The following is an 18,333-nucleotide window of genomic DNA, read 5'->3' on the forward strand; positions in this document are numbered from 1 at the left end:
AATTTTGTGTTTCCCGTGCCTGAGTCTCGGAGTTTTGATCATGCCTAGTGTCGTTTAAGGTTTTTGAAGTTATAGGATCAAGCGCGTGAAAATTGAGATTTCTAGATGATCCTAGTTCTATCTAAGTGTAGACCCCTTTGGAGCATTAACATGTTTTTGAATATCCTCATCGGTGATTTTAGGTGCTGGGGCGTTTTCAAACCTTTTGGAGTTGTTTTCTCGCTCCTAAAGAATTATTCAAGTCGATTTCGCACTTTATCCCGATGGTTTTCCTTGTGTTACGCTCCAATTTCTGATGAATTTGCCTAAGTCCAGTTGAGTTTTATTAAGTTTCGAGGTTTCTAAGTGAATTCTGAGTGGAAAAATCATCATTTTCCGAAGTGAAATCCATATTCTAAGGGTTAAAAGGTCAAAATTTCATGCTACAGGTGCTTTTCCCCTCATATTCCTGACTACCCATGGTTTTCCCCTCTCAGAATCCAGACTGGACATGGATTTCCCTTGAAATCCATACTTGCCTCATTTTTCCACCACTATTTAATCCATACTAGGGTCGTTTTTCCCCTGGAAGCATTAAAATTTGACTAAGTGTCACAATTTACCCACGATTTTCCACCAGGGAAGTATGGATAGGTTGTTGATGATGTTTGCATTCATTCCACACCTGGGTCGATTTTCCACCAGGTCTTTGTGACAAATTTTTGAGGATTTTTGTCCGGATTTTCATCCAGACTCGTAGCGATTTTCCACTAGGAGTGCATTTCATGATTTTGAGTCCGGAATTTCTGAGGTCGTTTTTCCACCAGAGGGGTATTTTTGGGTGATGACTTAATTTTTGAGAGGAATTTTCATTCCAAACTCACATCGATTTTCCCCCTAGCCCCATTTTGTGCACATTTGATAAGTTGAGTCCGGATTTTCATCTAGACTGGGATCGATTTTCCCCTAGGGGATACTTGACGATTTTAAAGTGATTTTGTGAGGATTTTTAAATCCTTACTAGGATCGATTTTCCCCAATTAGCCCATTTTTTATTTAAAATGAAATATTTTAATAAATGAGCCTCATTTTAATTGTTTTAATAAAGGGCAATGATTATTTAAAAGACGAAAGCAATTAATAAATAATTTGCAATGAGCATTTAATGTTTTCAATCTCCTAGAAGCAAGTTAGTTTCACCCAAGCAAGTATAAGAACAAGTGTTTTATCCCACATTGCTTGTATGGTGAAAATCGGTGATGAAAATAAGTTTAAAGGGAGGAGTCCAGCATTATTTTATTATTAAGTTTGTCAGGTGTCTCCATGCAAAGGCGATTTTCTCTCTTATTGGTAAATTTTGGCGAAGTGTTTTGGTGAAGCGATTGGTAGAGGACTCCATTCTTCTCCATTTTGTCCAACTTAGCAACCTTTTGGTGGCTGCCATTCATGGCTTAGTGCCACGATTTTCCAAGTTTGGCACTATTTTTGGTGTTTGGCGATTTTGGTGAATGGTAGCGAATCTAGCGATATTGGTATTGGCGAACTTTGGCGATTTTTCCTTGACTCCATCATTGCTTGCTGTTCTCAGACCTCCATTGTGCAGATTGTGTGCAGATTGAAGTAAATTTTGAAGACATTTTCAGACTTAAGTGTTTGGCGCCATGATTAAAAAAATACGATTTTGATTTAGCAAGAGGTTTGTGCCTTTTTGGGTGGATTACCTCGTGTTTGGTGGTCACCATTATTCCCTACTTGCTGATGTTGCTTCAGATCTGAGTCTTAACGCCATTATTGCAGTTGGTTCAGCCTCCGTTGTTGGCCGGTTATCTATTTTCAGACTTAAACTTTCATTGCCAGCCAGCTCCAGCTTCAACAATTTTCCTTTGGGAGGGTTTTCCAAGTCATTTTCAGTCAATCATTTGACCATTTGAGGGCTGTTACAGGTCTGCAACTTTGCCATGGCTACTTGTCTTCAGAAGATTTAACTCTTACCAGCCATACCATTATTCCCGGATTTGACTTGATTTCATTGTAATTCATCAAATTTATGCACATTTAGATAATTGCAACATGTTTTGAGAGGTTTATTCATATAGTTGCAGGTTGTCTTCAGATTTGTGACCTCCATTGTTGACTGCAAAAGGTGCCTTCAGACATAATTTTTGTGAAAACACAACCTTTCACACCTTTCCCCAGTCACTCTTAATCCGGTATACTCCTTTGCACTATGATTTGCACGAAATTTCTAAGTATAAAGAGGTGTTGATTTCATGAGGGTTTTCATACCCTAGTCTTGTCACGTTTTATGTTTAAATTGTTAAGATCTACCTAGAGTGTGGACTATTTTCCTGACTTCTTGCTCTAATTAGCCTAAATCATTAGGAAGTCGGGAATTCTATCAAGAATATTGTATTTTTTTTTCTTAAGTTCTAACTTCAAGCTTCGTAAAGGTGCGATCAAGAAGTCTGGATTTAAGGAAAGAAGAGAACAGCAGAAGATATTGGAGACTAGATTCTATCCAGAGTCTAAGATGTCATCCAAATGGAAGGAGATTACAGATACAAACATGCATTTCCTAAGCCTGAACCTGATGCGACAGCGGATGTTCGGAGTTCGAAATCAGATTCCTTCCCCAACATATGTAAACACTATGAAGACTGGTATTTTTCAAGCCGTTGGATTTCCACAATCCATACAATGCAGTGACCTTATCCTGGAGTGCACACGATGTTATGATCCTCGCTCACGAATGATCAAGACTCCTAAGGGCGTTGTCATTGCCTACCTTGCTGAGGATGCGATTGCTGAGGTGTTTGGAATTCCACGTGGAGCGGATATGAAGGATGCAACTAAGGATGAATATGAAGAGCGGTACACAACGAAGATGGATGTGTGTACGAGTATGATAAACAAAGAGTGGATGATCGAGCCTAGGCTTCATCATTCCAAGGCTCCTAAGACACTCATGTGCACAGACTTCAAAGAGGAATATAGTGACTTAGTATTCCTGCTTAACAAAGTGATGGGGACGCTGCAGGGTGCAATATTCAATGGATAGATGTTCTACTTTATCCAGGATTGTCTTAGAAGGACATTGATAAATTGGTCTAGAATCATAAGTGACAATCTGGACTTTCAGCTGAGGAATGTAGAGCGATCCAAGTCATTCGCCATGACTTCCTACTTGGTATACCTGCTTGCACGGTTTGTTTCATACAAAGGATTGATATGCAAAGGTGAAGTCGGGAATGGGCAAGGACAATTCAGGAGTCATGAGTGCTATCCCCAGCTGAACATGTATAGAATTGAAGACTATAAGAGAGTGAATGACGTATTCATAATGTACATCACGCGGATGCTGCAAGGCAGAATCCACAAAAGATTTTCCAAGGAGGCAACAAAGCTAATAGAGAAATATTGATCATGGTATATTCAGTTTCCCACTTTCATGTACCTTAGGATTCATGGGTTTCAATCCAAACCCTACAGGCTTCCTAGGTATCCTTCCGACAGAATGATCTTGTTGGAAGTGGTGAGACGACTTGTAGAGTTTGATTCCATTCAGAGAGATAAGCATAGGATAGGCATGACATTCCCTATTTCAGTTGGGAAGACATTGGAGGTTTGCTAGTCTGCCTTAGCCACCAGCACTGTGAGTGAGGAGCTTGCATTCTATCGATTTGCAACCTTTAAGAAAAGAGAAAGATTTGATCCGGATAAGAAAGTTGGAAGGATCAGGGGAGAGAAGTTCATCCACAAGGTAGACATAGAAGATTATTGGGCCAACCTAATGGACGAGCAAGCAGTCGAGAGACGAATGTGGTCTAGAATGTCAGTGGATTTCATGAGGAAGTGTGGACTTTTCCTCATTCCTGATAAAGTGTTAGATGACAGGGATTATACGCATCCACAGTATGAAAATGAAATGAAGAAGGCAATCTTATTGCCTAATTGGTCAGAATCAAAAGAGATTGATCTGAATGTATTGATGAGAGAGGTCTTGAGTTTCTCCTGCACATGGGTGGATATTCAGATGAATAAGTTAGTTGATATGGGTGTTTCCTTTACTTATGAAAAGATGAAGTCGGAAGAATCTACTTCCAAAGATGATCAGAGGATTGTCAGTGATGTCAGGATTCATGCAGATGAAGAGAATCAAGATCCCAAGAGAAGGAAAAACACGCCAAGAGGAGTCAAGGCCAGAGGGAAGAAGATTGAGGAGGTGAAGAAGAAGAAACAAAAGATTATCATTCCTCCACCTATCATTCCTTCACCACCTCTTAGTGTCTCATCAATTAAGGTAATTGAAATAACAGAGCAGAATAAGGAAACCTAGCAATGTTCCAACACAGTGATACTACCAGAGAATATTCAGGAGTTACATGCCACAGCGACATTTGCTCCACCAAATGAGAATGATGATCAACGAGGATCCCCTACTGTCCTTTTGGAGGTTAGTTTGGAAAATGAGATATATGATTTGACTAGGAATAATCCTGATGATGATGATGATGTTATCTCAACATTGAGAGGGCTTGATCGAGAGATGTGTCTCGATGGTGGTATGGAGATGGTCGCTATTCCTGATTGGCTGATGAGAAGTATGGAAAAGAGTAAGAAAATGATAGAGGTACAGCTTATTGATAACATTGATGATTACCTGGCTAGGAGCAATAAGGAGAAAGAACCTAAGAGAGCTGAGATTTTGTCGCACATAGCTAGAGATGAGACAAGAATGTGGATTGCGTAGGTTGTTGTTCCTATTGGAGGTGTTACAACGGACATTGCTACTCCTATGGATTTCCAAATTACTCTGGTTGCCCTTGGTCGTACATCGGGAGAGCAAGAGCTTTAGGAGGTTGGTGATAACCTTAAAGCGATCAGCGCCAAGTTAGATAGAGAAATTGAAGAGAAGGAAAAGTAGAGAAGAGAATATCAGACTTAGAGAGTATATTGCGGGGATAAGGTGTGAGAATCCCACCCTTATTTCCCCTATTGCAATTGATCATGGACTACATTCACACTATGAAGCAGCAAGAGATACACTCTCGAAGGTGGAAAAGTGGATTGAGAGTGCAAGAAAATAGGCGGATGATTTCCTTACTCAATTTGTCCAGGCATATGATAGGACAACAGGGCTCATGTTTAGAATCCAGTATTTGGAGGGAGTTTGGGATGAATTTCAGCCTATTCAGGAGAAGACTATTCCACGCCTCAAGGCTTTGCAGAAAATTCCTAATTCCACTTTGGTCAACGAGAGCATTGTGCACAGTGGAGACAGATACGATTTCCATGGCTGGTATTGTTCATTGACCGTGAAGAGATCAACTTATGAGAACGCCCAGTTGAGTTGTATGGAGATGGAAGGATTGATTCAAGACATTCAAATGAAGATCCTTGCCTCAATTGAGGAGTTACTGGGTGTTGGTGTTAGTGATGCTAGTGGTTTACACTTAGCCGAATTAAGAGACAAGATGAAACTTATGTATTTTTGTCAGTTGGACTCTTTGAAGAAGAGTTAGATAGATGACTTGGTCTCTTTGTTGATTCATGTTCATAGTTCGCAGAAGCTCGTGCCAGATTGGGAGAACACTTTGGACGCTTACTCAAATTCACTGGACATGATTGATTTGTAGCAAGATACCTTGCCTAGCATTTCCATGGAGGAGTTAGATTCTGTATTGGCTAGATTCTTGGAGTATGCTAGGAGGGAGAGAGGGAGAGAGAGAGAGAGAGAGAAATGCAGGGAGGAATCTTCTGGAAGATTCCCTATTTGATGACTAGGTATCTTTTTATTGGGCCATATGTTTGTGGCACCATTTTTTATGTAAACCCTAATTAGGGCAATTCTAGGGTTTTGTTGGCATGATCTTGGCCATTGATCTTGTATCAATCGTGGCCATCCATTTTTGTAAGAGACTCTATATATACCTCCTTGTCTCTCATTTGTAAGAGAGTTGTTTTGTAGAATTGTTGGTATATGTTGCAGCTATTAGAATATAAATCATTGTTCAATTGTTGATGATTTTGCTCTTCAAATGTTGTCTTTGCATTCATGGTTCTCAATTCCTCCAAGTTAGATTAGAATTTTAGATTAGAATTTATTTTCATCTTTGTTAGATTGAGTGAAAGATTTGTTGAATATATTTGTATGCAATCCTTAATCCATACCACTAGCCCCTTGTCGCTGGTAAGTGCGCCTTGTGTGGTCAACTGGAAATTTGAGTAAGCTTAACTTCAATTATTACGCATCCCTTTACAAACATCAAATTGGATGGTGTCAACGTTTAATGGTGATAGTCTGAAAATCCTTGAGTATACCTTAGATGATTGCACTAAGCTTGTGCCAATACCTGTTTGTGAGACCTTGCCTAGTTTGATTCTAATAGATTTGTTCATCATTTCCTACATTCTTAGGCCTAGAGTGGATTCCTAAACCCTATTCCTTTTGCCCAATTTTTTTAGTAAGAATTAAATCCAGAGCTACATTGTTAAATCCTAAGTTGTCGGCACACCTATTCCACATATTTCATGATTGAAGAAGATAATCCTAACATTTGCGAAGTCCCCAAGTAAACACAGCAATTCACATCAACCATTGAGTTACCCACTAGTCAAGACCTGACATGTAGAAACCTTGGAATCATTTTAGTTGATCTTATCCTTAGCATCTGAGGTGATTTTGTTCAAGAGAGGGTAAATTACCTTGGTATTTTATTTTGAAATGTTATGTGCATAAAACACGCATCAACAGTACGATACTCTCCTAATTTAGGGAAGGCTCCCCCTATCAACAAACTAAACCTATCTAATATGGGTGGGGCAGTAGTCTTTCTTCTTCTTTCAAGAAAAACTATACTCTTTTCTCTTCACAGAAAAGTAATAGCAATTGGAAATAAATAACAGCAAATACAGAAATGAGACTTTTTTGTAGGATTTTTGGAACATAAAGGGAAGTAAAGTTTCCATAAAAGCACAAAGACCTTCGTCACTTCCCCGGGACGGGAAAACAGAAATGAAAGCACAAGGCCTTCAGCACTTCTACTGTCCTATCAACCTTCTCAAAATAATAACAATGTACAACACACAGCAGCTCAAAGTCTGTCTATATGATGCACTTCACCTTTCATGCACAAGTCTTAAAAATAGAAGCACCACAAAGTCTACAAGCTATCTTCCCACTTGAGCATTCCACACTATCTCCAAATATGATAAGCAGCTCAAAGTCTGCAAGACCAAGTTTGAAAACCAAACATACAACTCTAAATACAATTAACAGCTCAAAGTCTACAAGATTGAATTTAAATCCCTCTTGAACAATAGAACAAAAATCACAATCAAATCCAAAAAATGTCGTCACATAACAACTTGAATTGGCACAAAGCCTCAACACAATTTGCCTCTTTTATTGAAATCAATTTCATTTACATCTAAGCTCAAAGCCTTATAGTGCACATACAAACTGGCAGAATTTTGTTGCATTGCCAAAAGATATCCATTACAATAAACCCCCTCAAGTATTTATATGAGAGGAGCCTTGAGAAAAAGGTGGGAGCATCCTAACTAACTTGAGAAATTCTCTCAACCACCATGACTTATTCCAACTACTAACTAAGACTCATTCAAAATTACAAGTCCTATTCTAAATTGACTTCTAATCAGCTTACTTGTTAAATTACAAAAGTGCAAGTGATAAACTTACAATTACAAAATTGTTTTTTTACAAGTAAACTTGTCAAAAAAAATTACAAATACACAATTGAAACTATTAATGTGTCTGAAGACATGACTCTAATTACATCATCCTCTGTTTTGAAAATCTTCATGTTGCTACTTGAAGTATTCAGGATTGGTGAAGACATCTCGAACCGAAACGGGAATTTGCATCCTTAATGATCTTTGTGTCCTTAGCAAATGAACTTCAATCTTATCTTCTTGCTTAGGGTAGTATTGGCTTTTCAGGAGGGAAGTTCTTTGCAAGGTTGAAGTAAGAAACCTATCTCTGCCTTGAAAGCATTCTATGCTTTCAATCATTCACATCACTTATCCATCTCCTTGTGTGGCTCCATCATATTGTTGTTCTTTCTTTGTATCATCCTCTAATCTTGGAATCTGCTTGCAAAATAAGGCCCATGCCTTAATTTATTGATTTGGTAGGTCGTGTGTGGAAACAAGACTAACAAGGGAAGGGATAAATTGATGCAAAAATGGTCTCACAAGTGAATTTCGGGTTCTGGAAGGTACATAAAAATGTGTGGAAAAACAAAAGCATTAACTTACAATTGTGGAGAACAAACATGTAACTTCATATGTGTAATGGGTAGCCACAAGTTTGCACTTGTAATTGGACCTTTAAGACTCATTTTCAAGTGTTTTTTGAGTGCATTTTGGACCAATTTCGGGTTCTGAAAGGCTGACTGCAAGTGAAGACACAATTGCAATCGGGTTTTTAAAATTTCGACTGCAAGTAGACTTTAAATGGGAAAAATGAATGAAGGTGTGAAATGAGTGGATGAAATGGTGGGATAAGGGATTTTGATATGTGAGAAATGATGGGAATGAAGCTTATGACCTTGTACATGTATGGGAAGGAATATTTTCAGCTTGACAACTTGGAAAAGGGGGAAAACTTCAACTTGTACTCAGATTTGTAAATCCCAAAATCAAATGAATGACTCTCGTGGCAATTCTTCCACATTTGTAATTTTTGTAAAAAGAAGACTAACTCTTTCTACCAAAGGGGGAAGGTCAATATTACCACAGTTACTTGTAATCGGGTTTTGAAAGCCCGAATACAAGTAAATAGGAAAAATGAAAGAGGGGGAAATCTTGCACATTTACAACTTGCATTCAATGAACCTTGCTTGAAGAATGCCCTAGACCAAAACAAATGAGCTTGGGAAGAACTGAAATGCTCTATAAATAGACTGAGAAATCACCACATTGATATTCCTTGACAGCTAAAACGGATTTCCATTCATCCAACTCCACAAAAAACGGCTTGGAATGAGAGATACGTTTGATGTCAAACACTCTTCAATGAATGAAGGATGCAAAACGTGTTGCAAATGTGGCAACAATGGCAGAATATGGGCACCAAAAATGTGGAGCTTACACTGCAAAAAATGGAGCCAAAAATCCCCACATTTATGCACATGTTTGCCAAAACTGTTGAATCCCAAAAATGTGGCACCAGCCATCAATCTCCAACAGCATAGCAAAAATGTGGGATGGATTCAAGGGAATAATGCCACAAAAATCAAAGTTGTGAGAGCAAGAATGCAGATCGGGTTTTTCCTCTCCAACTGCAAGCAAATGTGCCCTCCAAAGATGCAATCGGGTTTTTTAAACCCCTTTACAAGTTTTAAATTGCATTACTTTTCCTTCACTTGAGCAATTTCAGGTTTGAAAGGAAGAAGAGCAAAAAGAAATAACAAAACAACTTGTAATAGGGAAATAAAATCCCCATTACAAGTTTTAAAAACATAAAGGAACATAAAGACTTGTAATAGGGAATTTATTTCCCTATTACAACTAAAACAAACAAATAAAAACATAAAAACTTGTAATAGGGAAATAAAATTCCCATTACAAGACAGAAGACATAAAAACACTTTAAAAACTTAAAAAGACTTGTAATAGGGAAATAAAATCCCTATTACAACTTCAAAGCACAAAGTAGGTACTTTTATGAGAACTTACAAGTTCTCATTAAATTTGTAATTTTAAATTCACTTGCAATTTGTCTAAAAAGATCCTACAACAAATTAAAAGACAAAAGAAAACTCTTAACTTGCAAAAGAAGAAAAAATTTCCCACTTGTAGTCAAAAGGAAAAAACCCAAATTTGAAGGAAAAACATAGCAAACGAACTCGAAACGCGATGAAATTTGAAATGCGAATCGAGGATGAACCGAAGAACAGTCCAGTTCAACAAGAAGCAAAAAGTTTGCCTCGAGAAGCGTGCCTTGAGAGTAAAATCTTCAACCTGCAGTGACTGCTCTGAAACCCGAAATTGCACAAAAAACTAGGAAAAAAAAGACCAAAACTTGGACAATGATGGCAAAGACACCCCCCAATGATTTGACACTAACAAGTGTGAGTTTTGCACCTCGTAAAATGTGCCTTAGAGACAAAAAAAAAAGCACATTTTAAGCAAAAATTTGTAGGGGTTGTCACATTTTTAAAAATCCAAGAATGAGGACAACAGGCAGCAAGGTTGTACAGCTACTAGAAGATTGTACGACCAACATAAAACAAGCCATAGCTCTTAACAAGGCATAGCAGTCTGTATAGAGGATATGATTTGAAATTTGAACTGGTACAGCAGCTAATAAAGTGCCTTAGAAAATCATACAATGCCCTTCATATATGTAAAGCTGGCTGTAAAGAGGTATTACTGGTCATAAAATGGCAGTGATTAATATTTGCTAGCCAGCAGCAAATACAATTTACACTATAAAATATCAACAATGAATCCTCCACATTAAAAATCTAGAATTTGTCAGCAAAATTCGAAATTCAAACACAACTCAAAAATTAATGCTAGTAGATTTCCACAATCCATGTGATTGATATGAGCAGCTTCTGGATTCAATTGTGTGAATTTTTTTTCATCGAATCCAGAAGCTGCTCACATCAACAACTCAAAAAAATCTTCAAAACCAAACTATGACTGGAAAATGCCTCCAATCTCTCAACAAAAATGTGATCTATAGATGGAATCACCTCAAATAGACAAGGATTTTTGTCCTCCAATTCAATCTGCAAACCAAGAGGGCTGTCATCCTCCTAATTTTCTGCACACCAAAAGGTTTTCATCCTCCACCGAATAGGTGAACACAAGTGCTCAACTCAAAGAGAAGGGTTTGATAAGAATAATAATGGGTGCCCCTTTCTTTGCCAAACTCTTCTTTTTATATTCATATTTTTAAATTAAGTTTTCTTTTCTTTTATTGTCTGATAATCTGTCCAAACGACTCCAAAGATGTTCCTCCAGATGCTTATATAGGGTCAGCCTCCTATATAGTTAAGAGTATAGTAGAGTATAGTGTAGTCAGTAGGTGTTGTGACGTTTTCACACATTGCCCCATTAAAAATGGGGAACACCACTTTTTGCTCAGCTTAGGTGTTTTGTTAGGCCGTTTTAGCTTGGCAGCAGTTTCTTAGGCTTCAATAGCCATTGCTTGTGAGAGAAGATGAGTTTTGTCAAGACAAGGTTGAGGGGGTGTGTGATATCAATTGTACAAATATGGTCAATGATGTTAAGCTTGCTAGGTCATCAATGTTGTCAATATGGTGAAAGTTGCTCAGATATTGCAAAGTTGTCAAAGTTGTCAACATGGTGGAGAATGGTCAAATATTGTAGAACCTATTAGATTAAGTTATGCATTTTAAGTGGACAATTTACTTGTGATTCCGTTAGGAAAAGCAAGTATTACATATGCAGGTTTTGCTTTACAATGTTGAAAACAAGCACTAAAATTGTCAAAATGTGAAATGTTGTAAACATTGTTGATTTGGTGTCAAGATGCTAAGTGTCAGTATAGTGTTAGAGCTGTCAAGTTACATGTTGCATTTGGTCTAAGTGATTGAGCTAGCTACGAATTTTCGCACTAAAGGGAATATGGATTAATGCAAAATCCTCTCAAAGTCCAACCTAGGTGTAGATCAATGCAAAAATCAACTCGGAGTCCAACCTCTTCATTGTGCAAAAATTATACAAATTCTGACCTAAAAATGCACAACAGTCAAAAACTCCAACATCAAAGCAAGAAGGGGGAATGCAAAGTCTTACCAAAGTCTGACTTTGCAACATTGTGAAATCTCACTAAATTCTGACCTTCACAATGCAATCTTGTCATAGACTGCCCTTTCAATGCAAGAATGTTTGAAACTTCGACTTTGCACATAATGCAAAACATTCAAAAAGTCCAACCTGATTCTTTCTAAATAATTCATGGCAGCCGACCTATTATAATGCAATGATTATAATTTGAAAAGGGAAGTTGAAGTCGGCTAAGGGTGAAGGGGTATGTCTCTTTGGATTAGCACATATATAGAGGGGTAATTACAATTCATTTCAAAGCAATTCAAGGCAGAATTGTCCAGCAGAGCAGAGTGACTTCATCAGCAGAAGTTCGGCAAATTTGATCACCTCGTTGAGCAAATTTGCAATCAGTCCTAATGCAAATTTGTCAAGGCATGTTTTGGTGCAACTTTGGGGACATTTTCTTCATTTTTACAGACCTGATTTGGACGATATTTTACCAGTTTTGGAGCATGTCTTAGGTGCAGAGAATCAGAGTTGAAGCAGGCAAAATCAGACTTGAATCCTTATATTTTTGAGCAACAAAATACATTTTCAGATTTGAAAGGGGGTTTTATCACTTGATTAATGAGGTTTCAATGTGACAAGGGTGTGTTAGATTAAGTTCATTTTATTATTATTACATCGTTATGATTCAATATATTTTCTTTTTTCAGGTTTGATTGGAGAAAGATAATGAGGAAAGAGGATGCACATTCAGGACTACATCAATAAGGATGAACGATTGCAGCCCCAACAGGCATCAAGATCAAGGTACATCAAGGAGGCAAATGCAACATCAGGATTCAAGACATTCATGAAGGCATGGTAGAGAACATTTAGGCAACAACTCTACTAAGTCATACAGCTACAACAAGGAATTCAGCATGTGCAAGACAAAGAATCAAGTGAGAGGACTCAGCAACTCAACATGAAGAAGAATAGACATAAAGAGAAGACCTTATTACAATCTTGAATTTCCTTCAAAAATCCAAGAATCACTGCTAGTACAACAAGTAATCCAGGCCAAAGATGTAAATATCTTAATCGGCAATAAATCGTTTGGCCGAAATTTTTTAAAAAATCGGGAATCGGGAAAAAATCGGGAAAAAATCAGCAATAAATCGGCAAAATTATCGAACATTTGAAAATATATAATTTTTTTAAATATTCTAAAAAAACACATGTATACACTAAATTTATAGAACACAATAGCATATTACTGGTTTCCATCATATATAAATCATAGTTTGAGACTTCAAGTCAAATACATACCATATGGCATATAGCAAAGTGATATACCAAAAAAACAAGTTCAAGTTCTAAACAGTAAATACGATTGAGTCAAATCCATATTGTAGAGCCTAGCCCACAAAACAAATCAGTGAAGTCTGAATACATATTAAGTTCATGGTTTCATATCATTGAAAACTGGAAATCATAGATTGCGTTTGCGACTAAAGCTCAAAAAACTCTGTTGCCGCTGAGTGGATGCTGAAGTAGATGGTGTTGCAGCAGCTGCTGCTGCTGCTGCAATATCCTCAACTGGTGATGAATCTGCCTCTTCTGGATCAACAAACTCATCTCCCGCCTCCTCACGTTCTGCCACCTCTGCCGCCCATTCAGCTGCCTCCCTCTCCATCTCATCTAACTGAGCATCAGTGATAAATGCATCCACATCAATATCACCAGTAGCACCATCAAGTTCAGCAATCCAATCCGCTGTGTATGGATCAATCTCATCAATGTCAAGTGCGTCATATGAATTGTTCCCTTGTACCCTCTTTTCATGCAGTCGAAGGTTGTACCGCACATATACAAGGTCATTCAAATGCTTCTGAGTCAACCTATTGCGCTTTTTTGTGTGAATGGCCTCAAAGACACTCCAGTTGCGCTCACAACCAGAAGCACTACAAGGCTGAGATAATATGCGGATTGCAAGCTTTTGAAGATTAGGCGTTGTGGCACCATAATCTTCCCACCACAGATCTGCAAACATACAAATTGGCATTTATAACTTGGTAAATATTTTTATAAACTTAAAGATTGAAATAAATGGTAAAGTTAAACCATAAAATAGATTTAAGAGCACATTTTTTTTTACCTGGCAACAGGGTGTCTCTTTTACGAATACCAATAGGTGAAGAAAACAATGGCCCATCTCCCTTCTTGTACCTCTGCAACTCATCAACAATGAGGTCTTGAATATTTTCATTAGGAACCAACCTCTGAATACATGTGTCAAGGCCAAGTTGAACCTCCTGATCTATTTTGAAACTGCGGGAGTAAAAGAACTTGGGGTTCAAATAGTAGGCAGCAGCATGGATATGTTGGTGGAGTTGTCGGTTCCACCTTCGATCAATTATGCGCCATATGGGTTCATATTTAGTCCTCTCTGACCCATACAAGTGCTGAATTGCCTCTTTGGCCTTATCCATGGCCTCATATAGATACCCTATGGGGCTTTTATCCCCATCCACCATTCGTAGAACCCTCACCAACGGTTCTGACAACTAGACATGACAAATTTAACAAAAATCAGCAATGTGTAATATTAGAAAATTTAAAAATATATCATCAATTGAAATTTGAACACTTACATTGATGATCTCCTCCATGAGTTTGGCAAATCTATCATCAAAAACGGCCTTCACGACCTTCTCTGCTTCAGGCTTCCTACAATAAGGGCTTTGCAACCATCTTTCACTCACAAACATCCTCTTCAGGTTGGGCAATGCACGTAATATGCTCTGTAAGTTGAGGAAATTCGTGGCAAAACGTGTGACTCCTGAACGCACAAGATCCTTACCATCAGTGTGTTGTCTCATAAGCTCCAAGACCCATGTGTGGTTGTATATGTACTTTGTGATTTCCCTTCCATCTTCAACCACATTCTTCACCCAACTAAGTTTCCCTATGTCCTCGAGGAGTAAATCAAGGCAATGAGCAGCACAAGGGCTCCAAAATAATGACGGATGCCTAGCCTGTAGAAGTTTACCCGCTGCCACATATGCAGCTGCATTATCGGTCACAACCTGAACAACATTCTGCACTCCCACTTCGGTCACCACCTCATCCAACATGTTGCACAAGGTCTCTGCATTCTTCACTTGATCTGAGGCATCAATCGATTTTAAAAATACCACCTGTCCCCCTGAAGCAACTAGAAAGTTTATGAGTGTCCTATTCCTACTATCCGTCCACCCATCAGATAAAATGGTGCAGCCATTCCTTTCCCAATTCCTCCTTTGTTGTTCCACCAGCTGATGTGTGTTTTGGACCTCATCTTGCAATAATGGCCCACTCAACTCATAACGACTTGGGGACTTGAACCCCTTACCAGAAATGGTCAATCCACTGACCATTTGCTCCCAATATGGACTCTCAATAATACTAAACGGAATATTGTTGTAAATCCAAAATCTAGCCACTGCCGCTCTTGTCTGCTGATGCACTTCCTTATTCCATGAAGTACCTAACAATCCAGGTTGTGCACCAGGAGTGTTACGAGGAATGAAAAAACCAGATGTATTGCTGCCCACCCCAAAATTTTCTGACTCTGTAGAACTAATATTCCTCTCTGGGGCTGTCATTGCCTCTGCTGTCCTCTTTTTTTCTACTTTCTTTTGCTCAAATTCTGAAAGTTTTGCTTTTGCCTCCCTTTGAACCTCTTCAGGACAATTGTCACATACCGTAATATTTTGTCCACTGATCTGTGCAAGGTGAATTTTGAGTCGGTATATTCCACCGGTCATAGTTTTCCTGCAATGGTTACAAATAACCTCTCCTGCCACTGCACCTGGTGTGCCATGTTTCCACATAGGATCCCTCTTTCTACCACCACCTCTAATTGTAGAAGCCATTGTCTTTTATAAAAATTCGAAAGAAACCTAGCAAAAGAGACCAAACATGGATCAATATATGCCATTAAGAAAAAATGCTGGTCTTTCTTTAGCTGATATTGGAATGGCATGAAAAGTCTAGGTTCTACACATTACAGACATTCTGAAATATACAGTTATTGAGAAGAAACTGGCAAACAATCTGTTTTAGTTTGTTTTTAACAACAATTACAAATTTACAACATCTTCAAAAGACAATTATTCAGTATTCTTAATTTCCTGCATTTTCACGATTCACCTTTATCCTTGGATCCTTGGTTTAGTTCTATTGCATGATTTACAAGGTTTACTATTGTGTAATATAAAATTTTAAATCACAAACTCAAAGTTTACAGTAAATCATGTAATATAAATCGAAGCTTATGTGAAATAGGAGTTGTGTAATTCTAAATTCTAATTACTAATTACTAATTAATAAATTATAATATATTGTTTACAAGGTTTTGAACTTTTGATTGTGTTTACTGTTTACTGTTTTATTATTTTATAATATAAAATAATAAAACAGTAAACAGTAAACACAATCAAAAGTTCAAAACCTTGATTGTGTTTAGTGTTTACAACTTTACTGTTTTATCATACTGATAATTTATAATTTTATTATTATATATCATTCTAGATTTTATATTCAGAGATTGCTCTTCACACTTCACAAATTACCTATTTTTCATTTTAATTGATTGCAAACTAATATATGATAATTATTAATGATAACAAATAATAGATATATCATTTTTTTTTAAATTCTATAAATATAGCTAAATGGTGAGCAAAATATATATATCGTAATATTTGTTGATTGCTGAATTGTTCAACTTCACAATGGCAAATCCAAACCTGGAAGTCGCGACTGTAAGGCTTTCTTGAAGGATGAAAGTTTTATCTGCTCTTCTGGTGGGTAAGGCATATATGGTCGGTGGAGCTTGGTGCTAACCGGAAGGAATTCGAAGCTGCCTTATTCTAGTTGTTCGTTCAACCGGTTACCCACCCGTGAACTCCCCTTCATTGGCCTAACATAGAGAAGGGCCTGCTAACATTGGATCGGATCCTGCTAACAGCTGAACCCCCGATCTATATTTACATACGTTATATCATTCAAAGAAGTCGCGGAGCCGGAAGTCGAGCCGCAGTCGCGCGTTTTCGTCAGCAAAAATAAAACCCTTTTCTCATCATTTCACGCGACCCTTTTTACCTTTTAGGGTTTGCGTGCTTTTTTTTTAAACGCTTTTTGGTTTATGCCGAGTTTCCAGGATTTAATCGCGATTTTTTACGATTAAAAATCGCGATTTTTGGCGAATAAATCGCATGCGATTAAAACGGCGATTAAATCTTTTAGCCAAATGACTCGCGATAAATCGCGATTTTCACGATATTTTCACGATATTTACATCTCTGATCCAGGCGATGAAATTCAAGATGAAGGATAGTGCAATTGAAGGTCAGGATTCCCAAGTTAGAGGATTGAAAGGTAAATGTGATCAAGGAAGTCGATAGTTTCAGAAGAGTTACAAAAAGTTACAAGGTTTGCTTGATCATGCCGAGATGATACAATTTGGGAATACACCCCACCATCATCATCATGTTGAGCAAATTGGATAATGTTGAGTATCAAGAGATATTGCTCAATCACACTTTGTGCTCATCTACAAGGCAGGTTGAGGTGGCATCCCAATCATCATCCAACCCATCCAATTGTGCCACATCATTTCAAGTCAAAGCATCCAAATTCATTGAACCTGACTCATCCAACGAAGACGATAACTACAACATGTGGTGGCACAAAGTTCCATGTACCTAACCTCATTTTTCATTGGTTAACATTCAAGGAAGTACATGTGTCACAATCATTGTAATTATTTCATTGGTCAACAAGGAGTTTGTTGTAACAAACCCTAATTAGGGTTTCATTGTATAATCTTGGCCATTGATTTAAAAACCAATCTAGGCCCTTCATTGTAATTGGGGTATCTATAAAAGGCCTAGCCTTTTCATTTGTAAAGGTTAATAGTTGATAATTACAATCAATAGTAGTTAAGAGTAGAGTAGGAGGAAAGGAGATTGTTGCCAAGGCTCGCCGTAATAAACAAACTTTCTTCATTGAAGTTATGGTGATTTTGGTGTGCTATTTCAACTTATTGCATGGTCTCTACTTCTCATAGTGTAAATGTTTGTTAGATGAATGAAAGATCTTATTGTTGATGAATGGTGAACCTATGTTCATACAACTTGGAGTTTGTTGATTGCAAATTGCAATGTGGTTAAAGTGAACTTGATCAAAAGCTTAACTTCAATTACTTTATGCTCATTGTTCGTGATGTTGGTGTGCATTGGTGATATGAAAATCATTCATTTATCCTTAGGAGATTGCACCATCTTTGTGTATTTGTTCCCACATGGGGAAACAAAGCTTGGTTTGGTTGCACCGAATGAACAATCATTTCCTACATTCTTATGCATAGCATAGTCTTTCTAAACCCTTATCCTTTTTTGCCTTTATTTTCCCAAACAAGATTAGTTAGAGTCTATGCTCCAACAAAATTCATAAACATAAGTCCCCTTGTGATTCCAGCAATATCAAATCATATCATTGAGTCTATCTCGAGCATTTAAGTCACATAGTTCACATTGTAAACCTTGGAGTTGC

The 18,333-nt window shown here is 37.7% G+C and overlaps 2 protein-coding genes across 2 annotated transcripts in view; both read right to left on the reverse strand.

Moving 5' to 3' along the window:
- LOC131044328 (GDSL esterase/lipase WDL1) overlaps positions 1–18,333 on the reverse strand; it is a 105,554-nt gene that overhangs the window by 39,957 nt on the left and 47,264 nt on the right. The gene's annotated exons all lie outside the window — the stretch shown is intronic.
- On the reverse strand, positions 12,991–15,704 carry LOC131856150 (uncharacterized). Its single transcript, XM_059207570.1, has 3 exons — positions 14,388–15,704; positions 13,892–14,300; positions 12,991–13,776 (listed from the first exon to the last, which is right to left on the reverse strand). Exons 1-3 carry the CDS (start codon positions 15,648–15,650, stop codon positions 13,226–13,228), a joined length of 2,223 nt encoding a protein of 740 aa, XP_059063553.1. The 5' UTR covers positions 15,651–15,704; the 3' UTR covers positions 12,991–13,225.

Source organism: Cryptomeria japonica, chromosome 6, assembly GCF_030272615.1.
Source record: "Cryptomeria japonica chromosome 6, Sugi_1.0, whole genome shotgun sequence".
Lineage (NCBI taxonomy): Eukaryota > Viridiplantae > Streptophyta > Pinopsida > Cupressales > Cupressaceae > Cryptomeria > Cryptomeria japonica.

Bases quoted from the DNA above. Each gene is read 5' to 3' on its own strand.
- LOC131856150 (XM_059207570.1), bottom strand. From the start codon at position 15,650: ATGGCTTCTACAATTAGAGGTGGTGGTAGAAAGAGGGATCCTATGTGG. The intron at 14,301-14,387 runs GTAAGTGTTCAA...TGTCATGTCTAG, and splicing joins TCATGGAGGAGATCATCAAT to TTGTCAGAACCGTTGGTGAG. The intron at 13,777-13,891 runs GTAAAAAAAAAT...GTATGTTTGCAG, and splicing joins AAGAGACACCCTGTTGCCAG to ATCTGTGGTGGGAAGATTAT.